The sequence below is a fragment of the Castanea sativa genome, chromosome 12 (genome assembly GCF_040712315.1).
Source record: "Castanea sativa cultivar Marrone di Chiusa Pesio chromosome 12, ASM4071231v1".
Classification (NCBI taxonomy): Eukaryota; Viridiplantae; Streptophyta; class Magnoliopsida; order Fagales; family Fagaceae; genus Castanea; species Castanea sativa.
The window spans coordinates 48,149,908-48,164,059 of NC_134024.1; the positions used below are offsets into that span (position 1 = coordinate 48,149,908).

Here is a 14,152-nt window from a genome sequence, read left to right on the forward strand (position 1 = left end):
AATAACATGCAATTTAATGGTTAGATTTTTAAAATTCACACTTAATATAGAAATATATGAGGTGTTTGTAGAGTTTATTTGGAGAGAAATTTTGTTCCTTCTAAATTTATTTATAAGGGTTCATACTGTCATTCTATGGATAGAAAATATTGCTGTGGCAAATGGTTTTATGCCATGTCATAGGCTCTATGTCATCAAAGTGACTTAGCTTTTATTAATTCCATGTTTTAAGTTCGTATTTTCCATCCTATAAATAAATAGTACAGATATATTTGAAACATTTTAAAGTACAAGGACAATTTGAAACAAAAGTCAAAGGCTGATGGCCAAATATACAATTTAACTAAACAATAGGAGCAAGCACATTAATGAACACATAGATTTAAAGAAACAATTAACTTGCTTACCCAATTGTGCCCAGTTACAATTTGATCTTCAGAAAGTAAATTTATGGCTTTAAAATATTATTCAAAAGCACTGAAATGCCGATGTTTCATATCTAAAGACATCAATAGGCATCAGTTGCTCAGGAGTCAGATCATACTTAATAGCACTGATGATAATAACACAGGACTACAACTTCAAAAAAACATAAAAAAAAAAAGGTGGAACAACAAAAAGTAAACTGCTAATGGCAATGAATGCAACGCTACAACATCAATAACAGAGTCAAGCCTCATGTTTAAAACCCATGATATTAGTAGGATGCCCACGCAAGTTTCTCAAAACTCAAGGGCTGAGTGGTAGCTACACTTGACTCAAACCAACCTAGTTTCTCAATGAGTTTCCTGACTAGGTAACCTGCCAAGTAAGAAATGCCGGAGGCCCCGATCCCAATAGAAAGGTAGTAAAGTATAGTTGTTATATAAATGCTCCACTTGGATGGCTTTTGGGTGTAAGCTTTCACTATGGCAAGTACTGTGATGCATAAAAGGGCAGCTGCTGCAACTACTGCAATCTTAAGGTTTCTGTTGTCACTCTGATAAAATGAGAAGCCATAGACCACAGGAGGCACCAAACCAAAAACAAGGAATGATAATATGGCGACTGAGGCATGAAGAACAAAATTCCTTTTCTGTCCCAGCAATTCTTGATACCGATCCACTGAAGATTGATCATTCTTCAATTCTTGAAGCTGTAAGTTTATAGTATTAGTTCAAGAACAGTAATGTTAAAGCTATTTGAACAGAAACAAGTTCCATACCACAAAGCATAGTTTAAATTATTGTCTAAATTTAAGTCATTCTGAACAACCTTTATAAAAAAAATCTAATTAAGGATTTTTAAATTGATAATTTATTGAATTACCTCTAGTACAATTTACTGGAAGATTTGGAAATATCTGCATGTATTGTCAGAGACATTACTGCAACTGTTGAGTTTAGGCTAATACTTAACCAATATATGGCATGGCATAGCAATATGTTGCAACCTAATGAATTTAGATTAGATCCATCTGACAAAATAGATATTCCCACATAATGAATTTAGAATTGAAATTGGTAATTAATTTTGATGAGACTTTATCTGTAATATTCACTTGATTGATTTAATGAGTAATTGATTGCACTTAGGGAGCATAGCTTAGTCTCTGCTATTTGTAATTCCATAGAGGGTGGAGGGGTTCTAGTTGGATGGAATGGAAGACTGAAACAAAACAGCTACATTATGATACAATGTCTATTTACTGATGAATCTTGACTGGTATAGCAGTGGTTAAGTGTAGTGGCTTGAAAGAAGAAGATTTAAAGGAGTCCTAGTATGATGTTCAGCAGTCCAGCAATGCTATACTGATTTTATCTTCAAATTATTTATATCAATGTAAATTGATTTGAAAGTCGTGGCCTAGTGACATCATATACCTTTCTTTAATTATACATTACACATTTTTTGGTAAAAATTATACATTAATTTTGGCCTAGTCCATGTATGCAATATCTCTTTATACATTATGCAATACTGATTGTATATAAAGAGATATTGCATACATTGATCTGCTATCTGTCTCCCTTTTTTTTTTTTCTTTTGTTCCTACAGGTTGGATATGCAAAATATGCTTCATAGAATATAGCTATCTGATACAGAGTTCAATGGGATTTCATGGCATGAATTCTTGGAGAAGCAAGTTCATAAAATAAAAATAATGAAATGATGATTCTGTATGAATTGATGCATTTGTGAGACTTTAAATGAAGTTAAAAAAACAAAGGGCAAAAAAAGAGGTTTTGACAAAAAGTAAAGAAGTAAATAAACTCACATTGTGACCAATGAGAAAAACTCCAGTTATCAGGTTTGCCAATGCCAAAGCTACAATGTTCACTGCAATCAGGAATTGATTAATAACCAGCTAAAAACTGATTTGGTGACCAAAAATGATATACCAGCCGTACAATGTATTATATAAAATAGCTACCAATAATCTTTATATCGTAATAATGATAGTTTGGGTATATGATGCAATGGCACAGACACACAAATCTATAGGTTAAAAACTGGGAGTAAGCTATGCAAATAAAAGCAACCATAAGAATAAATCTGTAGAGTTGATTTAAAGTAAACCATCATGCATCTTAGTTTAAAAGTACATGCGTACAATTTCTCAATGGATTAAAGTATTAAATCCATATGCATGTTTATTAAGTACTACATTTTGTAGGTGGTCTGTCAATCACTAACACTAATCACACAACTTACTTAACCAAGAACTCAAGATTAGCTTTAGGCTCGAATTTGATTAGATAGCTATGATGTACTTATATGCAACTAGAAATAAATTTATTAATCCCCGTGGTTGGAAGTAGGAACTCTACCTTGCTCACAATGAATTATAAATTGGGTAATTATAGGTTTATATTATACTATCAATGTAAAGCTTAAATTTTAGACTAAACAAATGTGTACAATATTGTATACATTTGTTTAGTTTACAATGTAAGAAATTTTTTCCTTATATTTCCTTATAAATTTACTAATTCACGCTACTTGAATATTATATAATCACATATATACCAAATCATTAGCTTAGAAGAGTCCTAAAATCAGAGAGAAAGTAGTTGCAATTGTTTAATATACATATATATATATATATACACACACACTGAGCTATTTCACAGAGAGAGAGAGAGAGAGAGAGAGAGAGAGATGCTAAATACTTACATGTAGTAGCATCAGCACTAGCTGCAGAGGTCACAACACCTAAGCTTGTGATCAATTCAATTAAACCACCATATACTAAACTTTTTAGGATTTCGTACTTTACAACACCTTGTTGTGGTGGAGTTGACTTTGGTTCATCAAATGGGATCTTAAAAATTTCTGCACAATAATAATTTGTTAAAGAAACCATAATTCTTGCATAATAATTTGTTAAAGAAACCATCTAAAAATAATTACAAATGATGAGAACAAAACATGTAGTGATTTAGCAATTTACTAGAATCAGTTGTCTTTGCTACATCAGATGGAACCTTCTGAATTCCTGCATAATAATGTGTCAAAAACCATTGTTAATGAATAGAACAAATCATAATGAGATATACTGTATCAATTTACTAGAATCGTGACAAATAGTGGTATATATAAAGACTAGACTAGAGGTTGAGATAAGAGGCAAATAGTGGTATATATAAAATTTACTAGTCTGATATTTTCAATTTTACATTACTCAATAACTTTTGATATTTTTATATTGTATCCTTATACCCTATATGCATGTAAAATATTAAAACTATCAAAGAATAATAACTATCTTGTTTGTAAAGTAAATGCATTTCAGCTTATGTGATTTTTAAAACTATATACAGAATATGAGTTCATAGATCAATTATGTTTTGTTTGTTTTGAATCTTTTGATTGGAAAGTTACATGTGCACTTTATACCTTATAGGTCTTAGAGACACTTTACCCTATATCCTACTCTAATTGTGGAAGAAGGTGCCATTTAATCTAAAGTTACCACCATTTTATGCTTGACTTGTTATGGTAAATAATGCTTTCATGAGGTCTTCTAATAAAATGATTTGTTTGTTTGTTTTTATTTATTTATTTTAATATTTGATTAAGACTCTAAAAATGACCTCATTTTTTTTATTAGATTGACTCACATGAAAAACAAATAATATTTTACGTAGACATGATAGTGACAAAAGTGATGGTGGTGGTGGCGGCGGCTGCGTGTTAGAGTTAAAGGTAGTGTAGTGTAGTGGTAGTGGCTGTAATGATGATGGTGTGTTGGTGGAGAATGCAGTGGTGATTGTAGTAATGGAGATACTATTGATGGTGGCGGTGGAGGTGGAGGGCCGGAGGCCGTGTTGAAAACTTTTTCCTCCACTTAAAAGTGAAGTGGTTTTCAACTTCTTTTGAATAAAAAAAAAAAAAAATCCTTTGACCAAAATGTTCCATCTCATTGGAAAATAATTTTTCTATCAATTGTATATTATAATGATTTATCAACTCATCAGTCTTACAAGTTATAATCCTAAGGCTGGACCTTTATAAGAATAGAAATTGACTAAAATAATGTATTACCAAACAGTTAAAACATTTGAGAATATGTATTACCTGGTTTAGAGGTTGCCGGTTTCCGAAATATCCAGTCTCCTGTTAAAGTGAGACAAATATAGTTAATAACTCAATTTCTTTAATTAATAATCGAGTAGGGATATAAATGAACTAAGCTGATTATGAACAACTCGGGTTTGGCTCGATAAAAAACTTGTTCATACTTGTTTGTTTATAAATAAGTCAAGCTTGAGCCTTAATTTTAGGCTGGTTCAATAAACAAACCAAGCCTAAGCAAAAAAATTTGTTTACGAACAAGCTCGTGAGTTATTAGGCTTGATACACAACAATTCAAGTATAGACTCATTTATAAGATTATATGTGTTAACTAAATATACTTATTACACATATCTTAATAATGACATGACCAACATGAGACCACTACCTATATTACCTTAATTTTTTCCTTCCCTTTAAACTGATCAAAAATCATTTTAGACTATAGTTACATTTAAAAATAAATAAATAATTAAGTAGGCCACATATAATTCTTCACTATCAATCATCTGAAATAAAGTTATGAAACATGTTAGTATTTTCTTATTCATAATAGTTACAAACAGGTATTTTTCTAGTCCTTCACCATCTAAAGTGAATGTAAAAATTGTGTTTTGAAAAATTGCTGAAGTTGTAGACAAGAAACGATGAATGAATGAATTTAATTATGTAAATTATTAATTTGAATAATGACTAATTATAAGTAAGACTAGATGCATGATAAAATGAGTATACTATTTTTTTTCCTTAATTTTAGAGATTTAAGCATTTAATAATGTAATTATTTTAGATCTCAAGCTCAAAAACTTGACCTGAGCTCAAGTTTGAGCTTGATATTAAGCTTGAGTTTGGCTTGACTAATTAATCAAGTCAAGCCAAGTCAAGCTCAAACTCAAGATTTTTGGCTTTCCCACAAGTTTAAGCTCAAATACGATTTCTAAACTTGTCACAAGCTCAAGCTAAGTTCAAACTTTTGATTTTTCTTGACGAGTTAAGCTTGAACATGTATTACTAGAAAAAATTCAGCTCGTTTATAGCCCTATAGTCGAGCATACATTAGGTGTGGTTTGGATAGCTGAAAAGCAGCGTGTTTTGCGCATCTACGTTTCCTTTTTTTTTTTTTTTTTTTTCAGCTGAGTGCCTCTTGCACTGTTCATTGCATGAACAGTGCATTTAGGCATGTGAACAGTAAAAAATTTATAAATAGTAATTTTTTTATTATTTTTAATTTTTAACAAAATAAGCGATATCTAAACCGATACTTTTTATTTTGATTCATTTACTAAATAAACATATATAATTTTTATGAAACTGAGCTCGGACTATTTATGTACGGTTTAATTCATTGAATGCGATGTATTTATCTTCAATATATTGTTGGCCCACTTTGTCTCACACTTGTTTCATCTACAGTATTAATCACCATCATGACATGAGTGAATAGAAACGACAATGGTTGTTGTAGTGTCATATCATTATCAAATAATACAGCTAGCATGAAAACATGAGTTAATAGAAACGACAATGGTTGCTGTAGTGTCATATCATTATCAAATAATACGGCTAGCATGAAAACATGTAAATAAAGCTTGTACAATAAGTCCAGAAAGTATAAAAAGGTACCTATAGGTTTGAGAAATTCGAAGCAAGATGGGCACCTCGGTTCATCTTCCGTACTCTGAAGAAGTACCTTGTCGATGCAGGCTTTACAGTTTGGGCAGTAGAAAGCATGTTTGTCCGGCTTATTGTATAGTGCTTCAAAATACAGTTCGGTGGCTCTCAGTTCACTTCCATGTTCAGTTGTCTCAATGTTGATAGAAGTACTAGCATTTGCATCTTGCTCCTGAACTGAGTCCTTGGAAGCTGTAGGATTAGGATTAACAACAGGTGTGCTAATAATATCTTCAACTCCAACATTAATTTCTCTCGTACCTAACAATAACAGACAGAATTTTAGCGATCAATTCTGGATTAAAGAACCGGGATAGATATAAGGTAGTATGTTTAAAATATATTTTGTTATTCTTTTTTTTTCTTCAAATTTGAAAAATTATTAGATACGCTATTCTCTTGTATAAATAATGGATTCATTGCGTTAATGAATGGGATCCATTATCCTACAAGAAGAATGAGTATAAGTAATAACTATGGAAAATTTAGTAAGTGCTATTGGAATATTAGGTTCTTGTACTTTTTACAAGAATAGTGGATGTAACTACATGGGGGTGTGGTTATAGCGATAGTCTCAACAAAATCTGTGTGGTACGTATGGTATTATTTTTTACTGTCACATGATGTGAGGTCAATGAGCCCATACCGGAGACCTATAGTGGAATCACATTAGTGAATTTGTTTGAAATTCGCTTATTTTGCCAAAATTGAAAGATTTTTGCTGAAAATATTTTAAATAAAGTAAGACTTAGTATCAAAAAGTGCAGTGAGACTTATAAATAGTAACAAAAATAAACTGAATAAGTTGGCAAAATTAAGCATGTCAAACGCACAATGCATTTAATTGATGAGACCAATGTTATGAATTTTGTTTCGTTTTGCCCAAAACGAGCAGAATTTTTCATACCGATATATAAACTGGAATGAGAAACCCCATTGTTCCACCTCGGAGAAAATTTCGGACCAATTTGGTCTGTCTCTGCCATTTTGGGTTGTTTTAGCCTTTTAGGTGAATTTTGACTAAATCCCAGATTTGGCTGGTATGAGTTTAAAAGCTCAACGGAATTGACACGGCATGAAAGTAATAAAGATTGGATCAAGCATTTTTCGAAGAGATATTTGCACAAGTAGCAGCATTCTTGGAGCTGAGTATAACAGAGAGAGAGTAGCAGACTACTATCAGAGAGAAAGATAGAAGTTTTAGACTGCTTGAGAACTAAAGTCCTAAAGAAATGGAAGAACTATAGAGAATTTTTTTTTTGAATAGACGGCTGGGATGGGATTTGGGATCGTGAGAATATTAGTATAGGGTAGAGTAGAGATAAGACTTAAAGGAGAGAGGAGATACAGAAATAAATAACGAAAATAGAAAAGAATTGGGGAGAGTGAAACGGTTAGAGAGGAATGAATGAAGAGAATGATATCTCTGCCTTAGTGTATGCAGATGAAAATGGGGAAAGCTTTTGTAGGCATGTTGCTCTAACTTAGCCATTTTGGCTGCCTAGTTTATTAATAGGACAAAACTTACCTACAGTACCTTAGGTGCTGTTTGTTAGGTTTTCCTCTTAAGATTCTGCCATGTGGCTACTTAACTTAAAAAATACACTTCCATTAATGAGAAAAAAGTCATATGGCAGAATTTTAAGAGAGGAACCTAAAGAACAGCACCTAAGTACTGTACTTAAGTCTTGCTCTTATTAATATATCATTTAAACTCAAAAAAAAAAAAGGAAGAGAGAGAAAGATAAATAAAAAAAAAACAAAAATATATATTGTGGCGTTTGGTATAGAGCAATGTTTTAGGATTTTCAGAAATGTTTTAATATTTCTATATTTGGTTGCAAATCACATTAGAGAATCAAATGCTAGGGGAATCCGGATGCTCTCCTTAAACCCCTCTCAGAAGGAATATGGATTCCCTTTAAAACATGTAAGAATTTAGATTCCCAAGATTAAAGAAAATTGTATTTTTTTATAAATTGACAAATTTAATCATTTTTCCTTATCATTTAAGCAATTAAGATAAAATATAAAACTAATCATCAATATCTTTTTCCTTGTCTTTATTCAAGTGCTCACAAATGTAGAGGTGAATACATTATATATGTAATAGATCGCATTTGTTTCATTGTTGATGAACTACTTTTACTTTTATTCCTACTTCTACTTATTGACCTAAATGTTGTCTGTTGTTTTGTTATGGATTAAACTCTTTTAAAAACTATTATTAAGAATAAAAATATTTGAGAATTTAAATAGTTATTTTTGTATTATATTTGTCATTTTGAAATGTTAGACTATAATTTTAATGAATTTGTTATAATTTAATAGTTTATATTTGGTTTTTCTTTATTTATTAGAGGAAGATTTTTTTTTTTTTAAATGACTTGATACTTGATAGTTCACATTCAAATCTAAGAATAGAATGAGAAAAATAAATAATCCATTTAAGATTCTTAAGAATAAACCAAACATTATCATCTCACGTTCCTAAGAATCTTAAAAGATTTCCAATGAAACCAAATATAGGAATAACTATATTCTTAGGAAAGTGATTCATAAAAATCACATTCCTAAGAATCTGGATGACAGGAGTAATGCGGATTCCTCCATACCAAATGCCACATAAAATAAGATAACTTTGTGGGTGATTATAATAAATTTAAAAAAAGAAAAAGAAAAAAGAAGAAGAAGATAATCATGTGGGCTCTATATATCAACCCAAAAGAATTTAACAGGCCTAGAGGCCCAAAATCAGTGAAAGAGACATAATGTGCTGGTTGATCCAAGAAACATAAAACCCTGCACTTTTATTTATTTATTTTAAAAATGCTAAGTATTTTTAATATACGCACACATTAAGAGAAGGAAGAAGGGTTTAAAGAAACTGACAAACCCTATACTTTCTTAAGAGTTTGAACTTGCATATATATATATATATACTTTTTTGCTTACGATTTTAATTCTATAATGATTATTCTTTATTTTCAAGTAAAGATACTTATAATTTTTATTTCTTTTTGTTAACATAGGCAAGATTCAAATTCAACTTTATTTTTTAACGATAATAAACTTTATTAGTTGAATTAACCAAAATAACTTCTTTATATTTATTTGATGTACAAAAAAATATCTTTCTCAAAAAAAAAAAATATATGGACCAACCAGTCATGAAAATTGCTAGTAAAATGGAGGGAAGAATAAATGTTGGTGAGTTTTAAAAAGTTGTACAGATATTGTACCTAACAAAATGATAAGGCATTAGAGGTTTTACACCACGAAAAATTCTGGTAGCAAACCATTGGTCACAACTCGCCCACGTGGTGAGTTGTGGCCAATGGTGTGATACCAGAAGTACTCTTTACACCACCCGTGTCCTCAGTCACATTTAGCACATGGAGACAAAATAATAGAACACCGTACAGAGAATATAATGCACACATTTTTCTGATACCATCATCTAAAACAAAGCAACTAGCTAGGGGCCACGTAGATGCACCAAAAGCTAAAGCCAATTTGTTTTTCAAGAGAGACAAATTAACTTATGTATTGATGTAAAGAATTTAAGGTTAGTAACTTATTTAATAGCCCATTTTTGACATTTCATAGTCCAACGATTATGGGGGTAAAAGTCACAAATTAATTTGATTTTAATTATGCATGTATACAAATATGAAAAATTATAGAAAATTATGTTAAAGTGTAAAACTTACAATGTAGTAATTGACCATCACCTCACATGAAAATATAAAAACGTTATTGACAGTTGACACAAATATTTCATTCACAACATTTTAAGAAATTACATTTTTTTTAAGAAAAGATTTTAAGAAATTACTGTTTCACATTTCACGATATCTTTTTTTTATTTATTATTATTTAATATTAAAAATAAAGTTTGTGAAGGTTTGTCAACATGTGTACGTTAAACTATATAACATTATTATTTAATAGTTCTAAGTTTATAAAAATTGTAAGTCATATGACACATAATGACATGGTATAAATTTATAATTTTTTTTTTTTGGGGAACATTTCAGTATCTACTATTGAGTTATATAATATGTATACTTCATAGTCCAAAAATCATAATCGTAAAAATTGGAAGTAAACTTAAGACATAATGAAATATAAGACAATTCAACATTAAGGGTGTTTTTGAATATCGTTTATTTTGCTGAAAACTAAAAACAGAAAATATTGTAGCAAAATAATTTGTAAATGTGTGAATAGTGCCGTGAGACCCATTTTTAATATTTTTAATGAAAGTTATGTTGAAAAAAGAGGTTTGTAAGTCCCGTAAACAGTGTATGGGACCCACTAGAAAAGAAAAAAACAGTAGTGCATGTTCTCAAAAAAAAAAAAAGGAAAACGCTGAAATGTAGACGCTGCATCTGTTTCAGTTGTACCCAAACGGGTACTAATTATGACTTTTTTTCTTTTAAAAAGAAAATTGGATAGAAGTGGTTAGAGTTTAAGACGTTGGTCCAAAGCAATGTTTAAAAATAATATTTTAACCTTCAAGATAATTTAAACACTTATAAACTCATTAATTCTTCTACTCCATAATAATTTAGGACTATAATTTTTTTTTAATTTAGAAACGGGACTATAAGTTAGTGAAACTTGTCTTTCTTTTTAATAATTTGATAGTTACAATAATTTGATAGTTGTATTTATAAACTTATTTATATAATTGATTTGCATTCAAAAATAGATATGTAGAATTTTAGACAATAATTTTTTGCACATACAATATATAAAGCCATATATAGTTATAAGCTTGTGCAAAGTACTTGAACTGTAAAAACCTGATATGTATGGCATTGCCACATAAGTTCTCATGCCATGTTGGTATAGATTTTTTGAACTTCAGCTTTCTTTTATTTTATTTTTTTAATTTTTTAAAATTCTAGTTTGAGGTAAAATAAAATAAAAGAGATAATTAGAGAAGAAGGAAAAAAAAAAATCAAAAATCAAAAGCCCTATTGCCTTATGTGCTATCGGAAAAATTAAGATACAACACCTAAAAAAAAAAAAATGTATCTATATATGCATGGTATATTGGTATATGTTAGATAAAAAATAGTATTCCATTTGGTCTTTTTCCTTACCTCTTTCAATAAGGATAGCCTTATCTCCAACTGATTGCTCCGTGTACACACTATGGCCAGAACCATTACTGGTGGTAATGGTGCTGAAACGTTGGACACGCCACGTTTCTACCAAGCCCCCTTCAGCTTCTACTTCGGCTTCGGCTTCCGCTTCTACTGTCTCGGCCTCATTTTCTATCTTCACTTCTACCTCCCTCATCAATTGACCTTCCCTTTCCCTTTCCCTCTCCATTTCCATTTCTGATTAAGAAAGGCTTATCTCCACATGCCATTGTTGCTACATAACTTCTCACTTTAATATTATGTGATTATTAGGTCAATGATATTGTTAAGTCAATGATATTGTTCTGTTCTCTCTAGCGTTTGACCTCTTGAATGGCAGAAAAATCACATGCATATGCCAACAACCATGCTACGTATGTAAAGGTTTGTAAATCAACTTTAGGTAGTCTTCAAAAACCAAAAATATTAATTACAGTTTGTGAAATATGCGTGTGAATACATTAATGTGGACGGTTTAATATTAATTTTGCAGCAGAGAAACGTGATTTTAGGTTCTGAGAGTGAGGGCCATATTTGCATTTTCACGTGAAACACACGACCGTGGCGGCGTGGCCAAAATGCCAAAATCTTCGAGACTCCCACAGACCCACCCCCTTTAACACACACTCACACTGTCACACAAATACAAAATAATTTTTTTTACACCTTTAGAATATGTTTGAAATTCGTTCATTTTATTAAAATTAAAAGTTCTTTGTTAAAAGTATTGTAAATAAAGGTAAAAGTTAACTAAAATAGTGTAGTGAAACCTATAAATAGTACCAAAAAGTGTAGTAGGGTCCATAAATAGTAGCAAAAAGAAACTGAATAGTAAAATAAGCTGACTTTTAATAATTTTTTCATAATTTTTTAAGCGGATAAAATTTTTTCATAATTTTACATTAGCTGATGTTGGAGGTTTTTGGGGTTAGTTGAGTAAAATGTGGGGTTTTTCTTTTTTTAAAAATTGAGGAATTTTTTTTTGGAGTGATATTTTGGATATTTATTACAAATTTTATGATATATGTTTTATAAATTAACATGTCATCAATCATGAAAAAATAATTCAATCATTCGTATATATTTAAGCTTTTTGAGGTAAAATTTGTATTAATTTAGCATTTCTCTTTTTTGTGTATGGTCATGTATAACAGTATAAGTATTAAATTACCGATTATCCCAAAAGCTTAAGCCGTTAGGAAATGGTAAGTTTAATTACTTAACTATAATTCTAACACTTCCTCTCACTTGTGGGCCTAAACTTCCCCTTAGTAAGTGGGGGCCCAACAAGTGGATATTTGACATTTTAAATGGGTACTATGTCAAATTACTGATTGTCCCAAAAGCTTAGACTATTAGGAAATATTAAGTTTAACCACTTAACCATAATTCTAACAATAAGTTACTAGAAAATTAGTCATGTTACACTGGGATTTAGTTAGAGATTCAAGCTCGAAACTCAATATTGGCAGTTATGGATGCACTTTTAAACCTACAAAAGAAACTATAAGACTCAAATCTAAGAAGGAAAGCGCGAATAATAATCATGTGTTTGGCTAGAGAATTTGGAAATCGAAATTTGGGGAATGAATTTTAATAACTCCTTCGTTTGAAGATATTTCAAATTTAACAACGGAAAATAATTCTGGGATTTGCAGGTTACAAATTCTGGATTTATATCCTATTAAGATAGGCGTAATTTGATAAATTTGCTGAATGCAGGATTTGCTTTTGAGTGCAACAGGTCCGTATTGCCTTCTTCAAGTGTTACCAACCCAAATTGCCACTATTTATTACAGTTATCTAGCCATCTAATTCCTACTTATTGCCGGCTGTTTTAGCAAAAATTATTAGGTGCTCTTAAAGCATAATAACTTAGTACATGCTGCAAATAATTAGCTATATTTAGGGATGGCTCTATAGCCACAAATAACATCACTTTTTTACATATCTTTAATAATTTGGCACCTAGATTTTGTTATGAAAGTGTTGTGTCAGTAACTCTACTCTGAAAATTGCTGCTTCGTTTTTTAAAAAAATAAATAAATAAAAATTCTCCTTGAACTCTGCCTTAGTTTGCCATTGGTTGTAGAAAGAAATTGTTTTTCCTTGCACTTTTCTTCTTCATTAGCAAAAAATTACACCACTTTTAGCACACAAAAATTACAACACTATTGATCCTCTTAGAAAAAATTCCTGGAACCATCACTCGCAAGATCAGATTACAAGCTTTCAAGTATAACCATTTTTACAAGCTGTCTGTCGTTACATATACACGTAAATGATATCAAGCAATACAATACAAATCAAGCTTACACCCTTTCTATTAAAGCTAGTTGTCACACTTATTGTCTCAAAAAACAAATCATGGCGTAATCTTTTTTTTTATGAAAAAAAAAGGAAGAGGGGGCGACTAATGTTGCAATCCTATCTAGGCGTGACCATAGTAGTACCCTACCCATTAGCTAGGTCCAAGGCCTTATTGGGGTACAGGGAGACCGTAGTGAGCCATAACTTCTCAACTTCATGAGAGACACTAGTAAACCTTGAGCTGCTGAGGCGACTAACGTGGCAATCATGGTTTAACCTTTCTATCACTAGTAATGTGGGCGCCATATCGTACGCATACCATTATTATGGGCTAGCATGGGGACCATGAATTAATTTTTCCGTGTGCTTAGAACGGTTCACACCACTACCTAACTTATTGCCATAATTTCTCAACTTCATGAGAGACACTAGTAAACCTTGAGCTGCTGAGGCGACTA

The 14,152-nt window shown here is 30.9% G+C and overlaps 1 protein-coding gene across 2 annotated transcripts; it reads right to left on the reverse strand.

Moving 5' to 3' along the window:
• Positions 1-365: 365 nt before the first annotated feature.
• On the reverse strand, positions 366-11,650 carry LOC142618614 (membrane protein of ER body 1-like). Of its 2 annotated transcripts, none has more exons than XM_075791558.1 (7): positions 11,343-11,650; positions 6,181-6,489; positions 4,561-4,599; positions 3,434-3,478; positions 3,157-3,315; positions 2,258-2,319; positions 366-1,135 (listed from the first exon to the last, which is right to left on the reverse strand). In XM_075791558.1, the coding sequence occupies exons 1-7, from the start codon at positions 11,578-11,580 to the stop codon at positions 698-700; spliced, it is 1,290 nt and encodes a 429-aa protein (XP_075647673.1). In that variant the 5' UTR covers positions 11,581-11,650; the 3' UTR covers positions 366-697. The 2 variants fall into 2 exon arrangements, with proteins under 2 accessions (XP_075647673.1, XP_075647674.1); XM_075791559.1 differs by lacking the exon at positions 11,343-11,650 and adding an exon at positions 7,136-7,469.
• Between the last annotated feature and the right edge of the window lie 2,502 nt (positions 11,651-14,152).